This window comes from Panulirus ornatus, chromosome 11, assembly GCF_036320965.1.
Source record: "Panulirus ornatus isolate Po-2019 chromosome 11, ASM3632096v1, whole genome shotgun sequence".
Classification (NCBI taxonomy): Eukaryota; Metazoa; Arthropoda; class Malacostraca; order Decapoda; family Palinuridae; genus Panulirus; species Panulirus ornatus.
In genome coordinates this window covers 19,782,971-19,800,145 of record NC_092234.1, presented here as the reverse complement: position 1 = coordinate 19,800,145, position 17,175 = coordinate 19,782,971, and the positions used below count along the sequence as shown (strand labels likewise).

General features: G+C 41.7%; 1 protein-coding gene across 2 annotated transcripts in view; it reads left to right on the top strand.

The window, feature by feature from the left end:
• The window catches only part of wfs1 (wolframin ER transmembrane glycoprotein wfs1), an 81,266-nt gene that overhangs the window by 38,190 nt on the left and 25,901 nt on the right, over nucleotides 1-17,175 (top strand). Inside the window, exon 4 of one of the 2 annotated variants that reach the window (XM_071666723.1) lies at nucleotides 3,732-3,828. In XM_071666723.1, coding sequence (XP_071522824.1) covers nucleotides 3,732-3,828 — 97 coding nt within the window. Of the gene's footprint in view, nucleotides 1-3,731; nucleotides 3,919-17,175 lie in introns of those variants that run through there. The other variant, XM_071666724.1, reaches the window with a different exon arrangement.

The following is a 17,175-nucleotide window of genomic DNA, read 5'->3' as shown; positions in this document are numbered from 1 at the left end:
GACCTCCTGCCTCTTTCTATTATACATCTCCCAGTCATTTGCACTACTTCCCTGCAAAACTCGTTCAAATGTCTCTCTCCTCTCTTTCACTAACAATCTTACTTCTACATCCTGCCACTCACTACCTTTTCTAATCTGCCCACCTCCCACCTTTCTCTTGCCACTAGCATCTTTTTCGCAAGCCATCACTGCTTCCTTGGATATATCCCATTCCTCCCTCACTCCTCTTACATCATTTGCTCTCACCTTTATTCCATTCTGCACTCCATCTCTCTTGGTACTTCCTCACACAAGTCCATACACGCACACATACACATTTCAACGTATACATTATCCCTGAGGTTATGGGAGAAAGGATACCTCACATGCATTCCTGTTAGTCGTTGCAGGTGACTAAAGGGGACAGGAGCAGAGGGCTAGAAACCCTTCCCTCCTTGTATTTTAACTTTTTAAAGGGGAAACAGAAGAGCTGGGGTTGACATGCTGCCTATGGATTGAACCAGGGCATGTGAAGCACCTGGGGTAAGCCATGGAAAGTTTTATGGGGCCTGGATGTGGAAAGGGAGCTGTGGTTTCGGTGCATTGCACATGACAGCTAGAGATTGAGTGTGAACAAATGTGGCCTTTGTTGTCTTTTCCTGGTGCTACCTCACACATGCCCGGGGGGAGGGGGGTGCTATTACATGTGTGGCGGGATGGCGATAGGAATGGATGGGGGCAGTTAGTATGAGTGTGTATTTGTGTATATGTCTGTGTATGTAAATGTATGTATACGTTGAAATGTATAGGTATGTATATGTGCAGGTGTGGGCATTTATGTATATACATGTGTATGTGGGTGGGTTGGGCCATTCTTTCGTCTGTTTCCTTGTGCTACCTCGCAAACGTGGGAGAAAGCGATAAGTATAGTAAATAGATTATATGAATAAAACAAATTCATACATGTTTCCTTCATCCAATCCCGTTGCTACCCCACCACACTTCAAATAGCAACCCCCCCTCCCTATCCTCTAGCAAGGTAGCACCAGGAAAAGAAAAAAAAAGGCCACATTCATTCACACTGTCTCTATATGTCATGTGTAATGAGTCTGTCTGTCGTTTGTAATGCACCAAAACAAGAGCTCCCTTTCCACATCTAGGCCTTACAGACTTTTCCATGGTTTACACCAGACACTTCACATGCCCTGGTTCAATCCATTGACAGCATGTCGGTCCTGGGATACCACATCGTTTAAATTCACTCTATTTCTTGCACTCCTTACTCCCTCTTGTATGTTCAGGCCCGGATCTCTCAAAATCTTTTTCACTCCATCCTTCCACCTCCAGTTTGATCTCCTGCTTCTCCTTCTTCCCTCCACATCTGACACATATTATAACCTCTTTGTCAGTCTTTTCTTACTCATTCTCTACATATGACCAAACCATTTCAACACGCCCTCTTCTGCTCTCTCAACCACACTCTTTTTATTACCACACATTTCTCTTACCCTTTCATTACTTACTCGATCAAACCACCTTACACCACATATTGTCCTCAAACATTTCATTTCCTACACATCCACCCTCCTTATCACAACCTTATCTGTTGCCCATGCCTCGCAACCATATAACATTGTTGCAACCACTATTCCTTCAAACATACCCATTTTTGTTCTCCGAGATAACGCTCTCGCTTTCCACACATTCATCAATGCTCCCAAAACCTTTACTCCCTTCTCCACCCTGTGACTCACTTCCACTTTCATGGTTCCATTCGCTGCTGAGTCTACTCCCAGATACCTAAAACACTTCACTTCCTCCAGTTTTTCTCCATTCAGATTTACCTCCCAGTTAACTTGTCCCTCAACCCTACTGAACCTGATAACCTTGCTCTTATTCATGTTTACTCTCAACTTTCTTCTTTCACACACTTTAGCAAACTCAGTCACCAGCTTCTGCACTTTCTCACCTGAATCAGCCACCAGTGCTGTATCATCAGCGAACAACTAACCACCTCATTCATAAACAAATTAAACAACCATGGAGACATCATGCACCCCTGCCACAAACCGACATTCACAGAGAACCAATCACCTTTATCCCCTTTGCCATTGTACAATAGCACTATGCATGTATTCCACCAATCCTCAGGCACTTCACCATGATCCATACATACATTGAATATCATTACCAACCAGTCAACAATACAGTCACCCCTTTTTAATGGATTTCACTGCAATACCTTCCAAACCCGCCACCTTGCCGGCTTTCATGTACTGCAAAGCTTTCAGTACCTCTTTTGTGTTTATCAAACCATTCTCCCTGACCCTCTCACTTCACATGCCACCCCAACCAAAACACCCTATATCTGCCACTCTATCATCCTTTCATCAAACACATTCAACAAACCTTCAAAATGCTCACTCCATCTCCTCACTTTATCGCTACTTGTTATTAGCTTCCCATATGCCCCCTTCACCGATGTTCCCATTCGTTCTCTTGTTTTACGTACTTTATTTACCTCCTTCCAAAACATATTTTTATTCTCCCTAAAATTTAATGATACTCTCTCACCCCAACTCTCATTTACCCTCTTTTTCACCTCTTGCACCTTTCTCTTGACCTCCTGCCACTTTCTTTTATATATCTCCCAGTCATTTGCACTACTTCCCTGCAAAAGTTGTCCAAACACGTCTCTCTTCTCTTTCACTAGCAATCTTACTTCTTCTCTCCTTTCACTACCCTTTCTAATCTACCCATCTCCCACCTTTCTCGTGCTGCATGCATCTTTTGCACAAGCCATCATTGCTTCCCTACATACATCCTATTCCTCCCCCACTCCCCCAACGTCATTTGCTCTTGCATTTTGCCATTCTGCACTCAATCTCTACTGGTGCTTCCTCACACAAGTCTCCTTTCCAAGTTCACTTACTCTCACCACTCTCTTCTCCCCAACATTCTCTCTTCTTTTCTTAAAACCTCTACAAATCTTCACCTTCGCCTCCACAAGATAGTGATCAGACATCCCTCCAGCTGCCCCTCTCAGCACATTAACATCTAAGAGTCTTTCTTTTACATGCCTATCAGTTAACTCATGATTCAATAATGCCCTCTGGCCATCTGTCCTACTCACATACATTTACTTTTGTATATCTCTCTTTTTAAACCAAGTGTTCCCAATCACCAGTCCTTTTTCAGCACAAATCCACAAGCACTTCACCATTTCAATTTACAACACTGCAACACCCCATGTACACCAGTTATACCCTCACCTGCCACATTACTCACCTTTGCATTCAAATCCCACATCACTATAACCTGGTGTTGTGCATCAAAGCTGTTAACACACTCACTCAGCTGCTCCCAAATCACTTGCCTCATAATCTTTTTCATGACCAGGTGCATAGGCACCAATAATTATCCATCTCTTTCCATCCAATTTCAGTTTTATCCATATCAATCTAGAGTTTACTTTCTTACACTATCACATACTCCCACATATATAGACCTTTTTTCACACTCTGAGATGGAATTTGCAAACCCTGCCTGCTGTTTAAAGAGTTAATGGTTCGGTATACAGGAAGATCTAGTATATATGTATCAAGAGATTGTCAGCACGAAGGTGTGTGAAAGGATGTTTAATAGAATGTTATTTGAAAATCTTCTTTATAAATCACAAGAAAGTGAGAATAGGTGCATGATTTGTAAATGTGCAGATAGTTACTTATGAATCTTATTTCTTATTGTAACAGGCATATGTGAACACAACTACCATGAAGTGCGGGAGTGTCTGGCCATGGACCTGCAGGAAAAGCTGGCGAGGCGAGCAGCTCACATGCTCTTCTGCAGGTAACCAACGGGTGCAACTTGTGCTCTTGCCTTCTTGATTATAAGTGCGACTTCTGCTCTGCACTTACCCTCAGGGCGGCCTCAGGTCAGGTGGGTTCCTAAGGAAACAGCCAATCTTGGGCTCATGCTTGACATTTCGATTATTTTTAAAACCATGCCCTGGTCTGCATAGAATTGTTTTCCCCATTCTCTTTGTTTTGTCACTTCTATTTCTTTTGTTTTCTCGATCTTTTCTTGTTTCTGCACTCTTCTTTTCCTCCTTTGCACAAATGCCAACTTATCAAACTTTTTTAATGCATGTAATTTGACTTAGTTCAAACTTATGTCACCTTAACCCAAAAGTGATAACTAACAAAATTATTTTGCAAATGTATTTTAACTTTCTAAAAGGGGAAGCAGAAGAAGGAGTCACGCGGGGAGTGCTCATCCTCCTCAAAGGCTCAAATTGGGGTGTCTGAATGTGTGTGGATGTAACCAAGATGAGAAAAAGGAGAGATAGGTAGTATGTTTGAGGAAAGGAACCTGAATATTTTGGCTCTGAGTGAAACGAAGCTCAATGGTAAAGGGGAAGAGTGGTTTGGGAATGTCTTGGGAGTAAAGTCAGGGGTTAGTGAGAGAAACAAGAGCAAGGGAAGGAGTAGCACTACCCCTGAAACTGGAGTGGTGGGAGTATGTGATAGAGTGCAAGAAAGTAAACTCTAGATTGATATGGGTAAAACTGAAAGTTGATGGAGAGATGGATGATTATTGGTGCATATGCACCTGGGCATGAGAAGAAAGATCATGAGAGGCAAGTGTTTTGGGAGCAGCCGAGAGAGTGTTAGTAGTTTTGATGCACGAGACCAGGTTATAGTGATGGGTGATTTGAATGCAAAGGTGAGTAATGTGGCAGTTGAGGAAATAATTGGTGTACATGGAGTGTTCAGTGTTGTAAATGGAAATGGTGAAGAGCTTGTAGATTTATGTGCTGAAAAAGGACTGGTGATGGGAATACATAGTTTAAAAAGAGAGATATACATAAGTATACGTATGTAAGTAGGAGAGATGGCCAGAGAGCGTTATTGGATTACGTGTTAATTGTTAGGTGCGCGAAAGAGAGACTTTTGGATGTTAATGTACTGAGAGGTGCAACTGGAGGGATGTTTGATCATTGTCTTGTGGAGGTGAAGGTGAAGATTTGTAGAGGTTTTCAGAAAAGAAGAGAGAATGTTGGGGTGAAGAGAGTGGTGAGAGTAAGTGAGCTTGGGAAGGAGACTTGTGTGAGGAAGTACCAGGAGAGACTGATTACAGAATGGAAAAAGGTGAGAACAATGGAAGTAAGGGGAGTGGGGGAGGAATGGGATGTATTTAGAGAAGCAGTGATGGCTTGCGCAAAAGATGCTTGTGGCATGAGAAGAGTGGGAGGTGGGCAGATTAGAAAGGGTAATGAGTGGTGGGATGAAGAAGTAAGATTATTAGTGAAAGAGAAGAGAGAGGCATTTGGACGATTTTTGCAGGGAAATAATGCAAATGACTGGGAGATGTATAAAAGAAAGAGGTAGGAGGTCAAGAGAAAGGTGCAAGATGTGAAAAAGAGGACAAATGAGAGTTGGGGTGAGAGTGTATCATTAAATTTTAGGGAGAATAAAGAGATGTTTTGGAAGGAGATAAATAAAGTGCGTAAGACAGGGGAACAAATGGGGACAGTGAAGGGGGCAAATGGGGAGGTGATAACAAGTAGTGGTGATGTGAGAAGGAGATGGAGTGAGTATTTTGAAGGTTTGTTGAATGTGTTTGATGATAGAGTGGCAGATATAGGGCGTTTGGTCGAGGTGGTGAGAGGGTTAGAGAGAGTGATTTGGTAAACAGAGAAGAAATAGTAAAAGCTTTGCAGAAGATGAAAGCCAGCAAGGCAGTGGGTTTGGATGGTATTGCAGTGGAATTTATTAAAAAAGGGGATGAGTGTATTGTTGACTGGTAGGTTTTTTTATTATTATTTTGCTTTGTTGCTGTCTCCCACGTTTGCGAGGTAGCGCAAGGAAACAGTGCATGGGTATATATGTATGTGTCTGTGTGTGTATATATATGTGTACATTGGGATGTATAGGTATGTATATTTGCGTGTGTGGACATGTATGTATATACATGTGAATGGGGGTGGGTTGGGCCATTTCTTTCGTCGTGACTGGTAGGTAAAGTTATTTAATGTATGTATGACTCATGGTGAGGTGCCTGAGGATTGGCAGAATCCTTGCATAGTACCATTGTACAAAGGCAAAGGGGACAAAAGTGATTGCTCAAATTACAGAGGTATAAGTTTGTTGAGTATTCCTGGGAAATTATATGGGAGGGTATTGATTGAGGGGGTGAAGACATATACCGAGCATCAGATTGGGGAAGAGCAGTGTGGTTTCAGAAGTGGTAGAGGATGTGCAGATCAAATGTTTGCTTTGAAGAATGTATGTGAGAAATACTTAGAAAAGCAAATGGATTTGTATGTAGCATTTATGGATCTGGAGAAGGCATATGATAGAGTTGATAGAAATGCTCTGTGGAAGGTATTAAGAATATATGATGTGGGAGGCAAGTTGTTAGAAGTGAAAAGTTTATATGGAGGAAGTAAGGCATGTGTACGAGTAGGAAGAGAGGAAAGTGATTGGTTCTCAATGAATGTTGGTCTGTGGCAGGAGTGTGTGATGTCTCCATGGTTGTTTTATTCGTTTATGGATGGGGTTGTTAAGGAGGTGAACGCAAGAGTTTTGGAAAGAGGGGCAAGTATGAAGTCTGTTGTGGATGAGAGAGCTTGGGAAGTGAGTCAGTTGTTGTTCGCTGATGATACAGTGCTGGTGACTGATTTGGGTGAGAAACTGCAGAAGCTGGTGACTGAGTTTGGTAAAGTGTGTGAAAGAAGAAATCTTAAAGTAAATGTGAATAAGAGTGAGGTTATTAGGTACAGTAAGGTTGAGGGACAAGTCAATTGGGAGGTAAGTTTGAATGGAGAAAAACTGGAGGAAGTGAAGTGTTTTAGATATCTGGGAGTGGATTTGGCAGCGGATGGAACCATGGAAGCAGAAGTGAATCATAGGGTGGGGGAGGAGGCAAAGTTTCTGGGAGTGTTGAAAAATGTGTTGAAGTCGAGAACATTATCTTGGAAAGCAAAAATGGGCATGTTAGAAGGAATGGTGTTTCCAACAATGTTATATGGTTTCGAGGCATGGGCTATAGATAGACTTGTGTGAGGGTGGATGTGCTGGAAATGAGATGTTTGAGGACAATATTTGGTGTGAGGTGGTTTGATCAAGTAAGTAATAATAGGGTAAGAGAGATGTGTGGTAATAAAAAGAGTGTGGTTGAGAGAGCAGAAAAGGGTGTTTTGAAATGGTTTGGTCACATGGAGAGAATGAGTGAGGAAAGATTGACAAAGAGGATAAATGTGTCAGAGGTGGAGAGAACGAGGAGAAGTGGGAGACCAAATTGAAGGTGGAAAGATGGAGTGAAAAAGATTTTGAGTGATCGGGGCCTGAACATGCAGGAGGGTGAAAGGCGTGCAAGGAATAGAGTGAATTGGAACGGTGTGGTATCCTGGGTTTGACGTGTTGCCAATGGATTGAACCAGGGCATGTGAAGCATCTGGGGTAAACCATGGACAGCTTTGTGGGGCCTGGATGTAGAAATGGAGCTGTGGTTTCGGTGCATCACACATGACAGCTAGAGACTTAGTGTGAATGAATGTGGCCTTTGTTGTCTTTTCCTAGTGCTACCTCACGCATATGCAGGGGGAGGGGGTTGTCATTTCATGTGTGGTGGGGTGGCGACGGGAATGAATAAAGGTCAGCAAGTTTGAATTATGTATGAGATGTTATATATATTTATTTATTTTTTTTTTTTTTTTTGCTTTGTCGCTGTCTCCTGCGTTTGTGAGGTAGCGCAAGAAAACAGACGAAAGAAATGGCCCAACCCACCCCCATACACATGTATATACATACGTCCACACACGCAAATATACATACCTACACAGCTTTCCATGGTTTACCCCACACGCTTCACATGCCCTGATTCAATCCACTGACAGCACGTCAACCCCAGTATACCACATCGATCCAATTCACTCTATTCCTTGCCCTCCTTTCACCCTCCTGCATGTTCAGGCCCCGATCACACAAAATCTTTTTCACTTCATCTTTCCACCTCCAATTTGGTCTCCCACTTCTCCTCGTTCCCTCCACCTCCGACACATATATCCTCTTGGTCAATCTTTCCTCACTCATTCTCTCCATGTGCCCAAACCATTTCAGAACACCCTCTTCTGCTCTCTCAACCACGCTCTTTTTATTTCCACACATCTCTCTTACCCTTACGTTACTTACTCGATCAAACCACCTCACACCACACATTGTCCTCAAACATCTCATTTCCAGCACATCCATCCTCCTGCGCACAACTCTATCCATAGCCCACTCCTCGCAACCATACAACATTGTTGGAACCACTATTCCTTCAAACATACCCATTTTTGCTTTCCGAGATAATGTTCTCGACTTCCACACATTCTTCAAGGCTCCCAGAATTTTCGCCCCCTCTCCCACCCTATGATCCACTTCCGCTTCCATGGTTCCATCCGCTGCCAGATCCACTCCCAGATATCTAAAACACTTTACTTCCTCCAGTTTTTCTCCATTCAAACTTACCTCCCAATTGACTTGACCCTCAACCCTACTGTACCTAATAACCTTGCTCTTATTCACATTTACTCTTAACTTTCTTCTTTCATATATATATATATATATATATATATATATATATATATATATATATATATATATATATATATATATATATATTTTTTCGCTGTCTCCCGCGTTTGCGAGGTAGCGCAAGGAAACAGACGAAAGAAATGGCCCAACCCACCCCCATACACATGTATATACATACGTCCACACACGCAAATATACATACCTACACAGCTTTCCATGGTTTACCCCAGACACTTCACATGCCTTGATTCAATCCACTGACAGCACGTCAACCCCGGTATACCACATCGCTCCAATTCACTCTATTCCTTGCCCTCCTTTCACCCTCCTGCATGTTCAGGCCCCGATCACACAAAATCTTTTTCACTCCATCTTTCCACCTCCAATTTGGTCTCCCTCTTCTCCTCGTTCCCTCCACCTCCGACACATATATCCTCTTGGTCAATCTTTCCTCACTCATTCTCTTCATGTGACCAAACCATTTCAAAACACCCTCTTCTGCTCTCTCAACCACTCTCTTTTTATTTCCACACATCTCTCTTACCCTTACGTTACTTACTTGATCAAACCACCTCACACCACACATTGTCCTCAAACATCTCATTTCCAGCACATCCATCCTCCTGCGCACAACTCTATCCATAGTCCACGCCTCACAACCATACAACATTGTTGGAACCACTATTCCTTCAAACATACCCATTTTTGCTTTCCGAGATAATGTTCTCGACTTCCACACATTCTTCTAGGCTCCCAGAATTTTCGCCCCCTCCCCCACCCCATGATCCACTTCCGCTTCCATGTTTCCATCCGCTGCCAGATCCACTCCCAGATATCTAAAACACTTCACTTCCTCCAGTTTTTCTCCATTCAAACTCACCTCCCAATTGACTTGACCCTCAACCCTACTGTACCTAATAACCTTGCTCTTATTCACATTTATTCTTAACTTTCTTCTTTCACACACTTTACCAAACTCAGTCACCAGCTTCTGCAGTTTCTCACATGAATCAGCCACCAGCGCTGTATCATCAGCGAACAACAACTGACTCACTTCCCAAGCTCTCTCATCCCCAACAGACTTCATCCTTGCCCCTCTTTCCAAAACTCTTGCATTCACCTCCCTAACAACCCCATCCATAAACAAATTAAACAACCATGGAGACATCACACACCCCTGCGGCAAACCTACATTCACTGAGAACCAATCACTTTCCTCTCTTCCTACACGTACACATGCCTTACATCCTCGATAAAAACTTTTCACTGCTTCTAACAACTTGCCTCCCACACCATATATTCTTAATACCTTCCACAGAGCATCTCTATCAACTCTATCATATGCCTTCTCCAGATCCATAAATGCTACATACAAATCCATTTGCTTTTCTAAGTATTTCTCACATACATTCTTCAAAGCAAACACCTGATCCACACATCCTCTACCACTTCTGAAACCACACTGCTCTTCCCCAATCTGATGCTCTGTACATGCCTTCACCCTCTCAATCAATACCCTCCCATACAATTTGCCAGGAATACTCAACAAACTTATACCTCTGTAATTTGAGCACTCACTCTTATCCCCTTTGCCTTTGTACAATGGCACTATGCACGCATTCCGCCAATCCTCAGGCACCTCACCATGAGTCATACATACATTAAATAACCTTACCAACCAGTCAACAATACAGTCACCCCCTTTTTTAGTAAATTCCACTGCAATACCATCCAAACCTGCTGCCTGTGTGTATATATATGTATATGAGATGGATAGGTATGTATATGTGCGTGTGCGGACGTGTATATATATACATGTGCATGTGGGTGGGTTGGGCCATTCTTTTGTCTGTTTCCTTGCGCTTCCTTGCTAATGCGGGAGACAGTAGAATAAATATAAATAAATGTATTAAGATATGCTTTGGAGATGTTTATTATATGAGAGTGTGAGAAGTTGTCATGAAGCATTTTTATCAGATAACAGTCATTGTGTAACTGGTGAAATATGATAGTTTTGCTTTTGCTATTACTTGTAACAAGTACAGTGAATCAGGATTTACGTTCTTGAAAGTAATTCAGCTATCAAATTTAAAAGATTTTTGCTGGAAGGAATTTTCGGGAAAACCTTCAGATTTGAGTGTGCTTGGGTTTGGTTGCTTTTCTGTTTGAATGAGGAGATATAAGTAGACAGATATGTTTAGAAAGCAGTTTTGCATGTCCTACCTTGCTGTAGAGGTAGGAAGTGCCTTATATTAATATGTTCAATGCATTGCATTATTAGAAAAACTCAGTAGTCGATACTTGCACCATTCTGGACCCCACTAATTTTTTTGTTCAAGTTGAAATTGCCACCAAAACATTGATGCATGCTTTTGTATATATTTTAGCATTTGTAACAGTGATGGCATTTATACATCATTAAATGCCCAAAATTCATTGTCTCATCTTCTGTGAATGGTTTGAAATAATTGAATTGATTATGTATAATTGTTATGAATGGTTTGAAGTAATTGAATCAATATTATAACCTAGCACTGCTTTTCTAGTGCTTTTGCAGCTTGCAGCTTGAAGGGTGTATTTTAGACAGGAGCAGGGGATATTGTAAACTCCTCTGGAATGCTAATTTTTTTTATGAGACTACTCCTTATTGCCTACTGATGATAAATAACTCTGATGAAGCTGACTTTTCATTTGTACTGTAACCACAAACAAGCAGAGTCCAGTAACACCCGATTCCAACAAATTTATGCTGATTACATTCTTGCTACTTTAAGAAAACTTGAAGCCAGGATGAGGTTGGGGAGAAAGAATTCGTACCTCCGTATTCCCTGTGTGTCATAGAAGATGACTAAAGGGGGTGGGAGCTGAGGGGGCTGGAAACCCTCCCTTGTATTTCAGTTTCTAAGAGAGGAAGCAGAAGAAAGAGCCAAGCAAAGATTTTTCATCCTCCTTAGAGGCTCAGACTAGGGTGCCTGAATGTGTATTGATGTAACCATGATGAGAATAGAGGAGAGATAGTATGTTTCAGAAAAGAAACCTGTATGTTTTGGCTCTGAGTGAAACAAAGCTCAAGGGTAAAGGAGATGATTGGTTTGGAAATGTCTGTGAAGTGAAGTCAGGGTTTGGTGAGAGGACAAGAGCTAAGGAAGGAGCAGCACTACTCCTGAAGCAGGAGTTGTGGGAGTGTGATAGAGTGTAAAGAAGTAAATTCTTGAGTGATGAGGCTTAAACTGAAAGTGGATGGCAAGAGATAGGTGATTATTGGCCATGAAAAGAAAGATCATGAAAGGTAAGTGTGTTGGGAGCAGCTGAGTGAGTGTGTCCGCAGTTTTGATGTACGAGACCGGGTATTAGTGATGGGTGATTTAAATGCAAAGGTAAGTAATTTGACAGTTTAGGGTATAATTGGGGCACATTGAGTATTCAGTGTTATTAAAAGAACTAAGAGGGGTAGCTGGTGGAATGTTTGATCTCTGTCTCTAGGAGGCAAGGGTGAAGATCTGTAGAGCTTTTTGAAAATGGGGAAACAATGTCATGGTGAAGAGAGTGGTGAGAGTAAGTAAGCTTGGAAAGGAGACCTGTGTGAAAAAATACCAAGAGACATTGAGTGTAGAATGGCAGGTGAGAGAAAATTAACCAAAGGGAGTGGGTGAGGAATGAAAAGTATATAGAAAAGCAGTGCTGACATGTGCAAGAAATGGATGTGGCATTGGCAGGTGGGCAGATTATAAATGGTAGGGAGTGGTGGGATGAAAAAGTATAGTTGCAAGTGAAAAAAAAGAGGCATCTTGGCTGCACTTAATAGGAAGGAGTGCAAATGATTGGGGGATGAACAAGAGAAAGTGGTAGAGGTTAAGATGAAGTTATAGGGGTTGAAAAACAGGGCAAATGAGAGTTGGGGTGAGCAGGTATCAGTAAATTAGATGATATTTTGGAAGGTGGTGAATGAAGTGTGAAAGACAAGGGAGCAAATGGGAACATTAGTGAAGGGGCAAAGGGGGAAGTTATAACAGGTTGTGATGAAGTGAGGAGGAGATGGAGTGAATATTTTGAAGGACTTTTTGATGATAGAGTGGCATATGTAGGTATGTAGGATGTTTAGGTTGGGGTGTCATACGAAGTGAGAGAGTCATGGAGAGTGGTTTGGTGAAGAGGGAAGAGGTGGTGAAAGCCTTCCGTAAGATGAAATGTGGCAAAACAGCTGGAGTTAATGGTAAAGCAGGTGAATTTGTTATGAAAGGGGATGACTATGTTGTTGATTGGTTGGTAAGGATATTCACTGTATGTATGGATTATGGTGAGGTTTCTGAGGATTGGCAGAATGCATAAATATTTCCATTCTATAAAGACAAGCAGGGTAGAGGTGAGTGTTCAAACAACAGAGGTATAAGTTTGTTGAGCATACCTGGTAAGATGTGTGGGTGGGTGATGATTGAGAGAGTGAAAGCATTGACAGAGCATCAGACTGGGGATGAGTAGTGTGGTTTCAGAAGTGGTAGAGGATGTGTGGATCAGGCATTTGCTTTTAAAATGTGTGAGAAATACTTAGAAAACAGGTGGATTTGTATGTTGCATTATGATAGGATTGATAGAGATGCTTTGTGGAAGGTTAAGAATATATGGTATGGGAGGAAAGCAGCAAGAAGCAGAGAAGTTTTTATTGAGGGTGTAAGGCTTGTGTACAAATAGGAAGAGAGGAGAGTGAATTGTTTTAAATGAATGTTAGGCTGCAGCAAGGATGTGTGATATCAGTTTGTTTATAAATGGGGTGGTGAGGGTGGTGAATGTGAGATTCTTGGAGAGAGAGGCTAGTATGCAGTCTGTGGGGGATGAGAGGGCCTGGGAAGAGAGCCTGGTGTTGTTTGCTGATGATACAGCATTGGTGGCAGGTTTGAGTGAAAAACTGCAGAAATTTGTTATTAAAATGGAATGATGTATGAAAGGAGAAAGTTGAGAGTAGGTTTGGATAAAAGTAAGGTTATTAGTTTTAGCAGGATTGAGGGAGGGACTGGTTAGTTGAGGTGTGAGTTTGAATGGAGAAAAATTGGAGAAAGTGAAGCATTTTAGATACCTGGGTGTGGACATGGCACCAAATAGAACCATGGAAGGGGAAGTGAGCCATAGAGTTGGAGAGGGGGCAAAGGGTCTGGAAATGCTGAAGAATATGTGGGAGGCTAAAATGGGTATGTTTGAAGGAATAGTAATCCCAGCAACATTATATATATGTGAGCCATGGGCTGTAGATATGGTTGTGTGGAGGAGGGAGGATGTGTTGGAAATGAAATGTTTGAGGATAGGATGTGGTGTCAGATGATGTGATGAAGTAAGTAATGAAAGGGTAAGAGCATTGTGTGATAATAAAATGAGTGTGATTGAAAGAGTAGAAGAGATTGTCCTCAAATGTTTTGGACATATTGCGAGAATGAGAGAAGAAAGGTTGACAAAAAGTATTTGTGTATCAAGTGGAGGGAACAAGGAGAACAAGGAAACCAAATTGGATGTGGAGTGATGTTGGGAAAATTACTTTGAGCATTTGGGGCCTGAACTTGCAGGATGGTGAAAGGCATGCATGGGATAGAGTGAATTGGAACGATATGGTATACTGGACTTGACTTAATGTAAGTGGACAGAATCAGAGTACGGAAAGTGTCTTTGGTAAACCATGGAAAGGTCTGTGGGGTCTGATTGTGGAAATGCTGACATCTCCACACTGCATTCCTTCTACTTCTTCAAATCTGCTCCTTCATCTTTCACTTGATCTACATGTCATCTTGACACAACTCTGCTCCTTCTTCTTTCACTGGATCTACATGTCGTCTTGACAGAACTTCCTCAATAGACTTGGTTGGGATATTGAGTTTAATGCTTCCAAGACTTGATTTCTACCCATCTCTCTTTCCAAAACGTCTCTCGACTTTCCTCTCTCCTTGAGTGGATGTGTAATTATACCTGTTGACTCAATTAACACACTTATTATTACTGTATACCAGGATCGATGTGCTGTCAATAGATTGAACCAGGGCATGTGAAGCATGTGGGGTAAACCATGGAAAGTTTTGTGGGGCCTGAATGTGGGAAGGGTGCTGTGGTTTCAATGCATTATACATGACAGTTAGAGACTGAGTGTAAACGAATGTGGCCTTTGTTGTCTTTTCTTAGCGCTACCTCGCGCGCGTGCAGGGGGAGGGGGGTGTCATTTCATGTGTGGTGGGGTGGCGACGGGAATGAATAAAGACAGCAAGTATGAATTATGTGCATGTGTATATATGTATATGTCTGTGTATGTATATATATGTATACGTTGAAATGTATAGGTATGTGTATGTACGTACATGTGTATGTACGTACATGTGTATGTGGGTGGGTTGGGCCATTCTTTCATCTGTTTCCTTGCGCTCCCTCGCTAATGTGGGAGACAGTGACAGAATATAATAAAAGGAATATATATTATTGCTGTAATGTCTATACTGTCGTGGAAACCTCATATTATGGAAATAGCTAGGTCTTCCTCTATGAAACTGGGAGTCCTTTTTAAATGTTTCATTACATTGCAATTGACAGCTAGAGAATGGTTATGAGCAAATGCGGCCTTTCTTCATAAGTTCGTAGTTACCTTGCTAACTTGAGAAATGACAGACAAAAATTATTTTTTTATTCTTATTTTGAGAACTCCAGTCATATAACAGACAAAAGTCCACATCAAGGCTGGGCTGTAATTCAGATATAAAGAAGTTAATGAAAGGGAGAAAGAACAGATGAGCAGAAGTCTTTACAAATTTTGGAGGAAGTGAAAGAACCTGTCTTTTAAAATGTGCCAGGTCATAGTTACAGGGAAGTACATGAAAGGGTAGAGAGTTCCAAAGCTTTAAGGTGTAAGGAAAGAAACAGTTATCAAAATGCCTTATGCAATGCAGTAGCTTGCCCACTGTTGTGTGGTCTAGGTAGTGGTGGGGGCTCACAAGCAGCTAGTTCTCAAGCAAAAACGAAGTGATACCTATAGAAGAGGAAAGGTGATCCAGCATCACTATGTAGGACAAGTGGGACAAGTTTTGAGGTTAGCCTTGGAGAGTTGATACATCAGACTGCTTTCAACTTGACTCTATCAAGTGTCAAGTAATGATGCAGAGCTAGAATCACCCCAGATGAGTAAGCAGTAATTCATACAAGGACAGATTAGCCTTTTGTATAAATGGAACAAATGTTCGAAAGAAAAGAAATTTTTTCACTTTGTATTTGTAATTCCCTGTTTGTACTGAGTGAGAGGGATTTTTACACTCATGTGGCCCTATCGCTTAAATGTTCTCTCCTAACATGCACCTTATTAAATATGTGTATACTTTCTTTATCAACCCTTATTATTATTAGTATTATTATACTTAATTGCTGTTTCCCACATCAGCGAGGTAGCGCAAGGAAACAGATGGAGAGTGGCCCAACCTCTCATATATATACATAAACGTCCATATATGCACATATACATACATATACATTTCAACGTATACATACACAAACATATACATATGTGCATGCGTACATATTCATATTTGCTGCCTTCATCCATTTCCCACATCAGCGAGGTAGCGCAAGGAAACAGATGGAGAGTGGCCCAACCCCTCATATACTCATATATATACATAAATGCCCATATATGCACATATACATTTCAACGTATACATACACAGACATATACATATGTGCATGCGTACATGTTCATATTTGCTGCCTTCATCCATTTCCCACATCAGCGAGGTAGCTCAAGGAAACAGATGGAGAGTGGCCCAACCCCTCATTTACTCATATATATACATAAATGCCCATATATGCACATATACATTTCAACGTTAACATACACAGACATATACATATGTGCTTGCGTACATATTCATATTTGCTGCCTTCATCCATTCCCATCGCCACCCTGCCTCACAGGAAAGAGCATCCCCCCTTTCCCTCCAGCAAGGTAGCACCAGGAAAAGACAAAAATGGCCACATTTGTTCATGCTCAGTCTCTAGCTGTCATGTGTAATGCACTGAAACCACAGCTCCCTTTCCACATCCAGGACCCACAGACCTTTCCATGTTTTACCCGAGATGCTTCACATGCCCTGGTTCAATCCATTGATAGCACTTTGACCCCAGTATACCACATCGTTCCAATTCACTCTATTCCTTGTAAGTCTCTCATGCTCTGACACATATATTCTCTTTGTCAATCTTTCCTCACTCATTCTCTCTATGGGTCCAAACCATTTCAACACATCCTCTTCCACTCTCTCACCCACACTCTTTTTATTACCACACAGCTCTCTTACCCTTTCATTAATTACTCAATCAAACCACCTCCATGTAATGTCCTCAAACCTTTCATTTCCAACACATCTGCCCTTCTCCGCACAACTCTATCTAGCCCATGCCTCGCAACCATATAATATTGTTGGAACCAATATTCATTCAAACATACCCATTTTTGCTTTCTGAGATGATGTTCTCGCCTTTCACTTATTCTTCAACGCTCCAGAACCTTCGCCCCCTCTCCCACCCTGTGACTCACTTCCACTTCCATGGTTCCATTCTCTGCTAAGCCCTCTCCTATATATCTAAAACACTTCACATC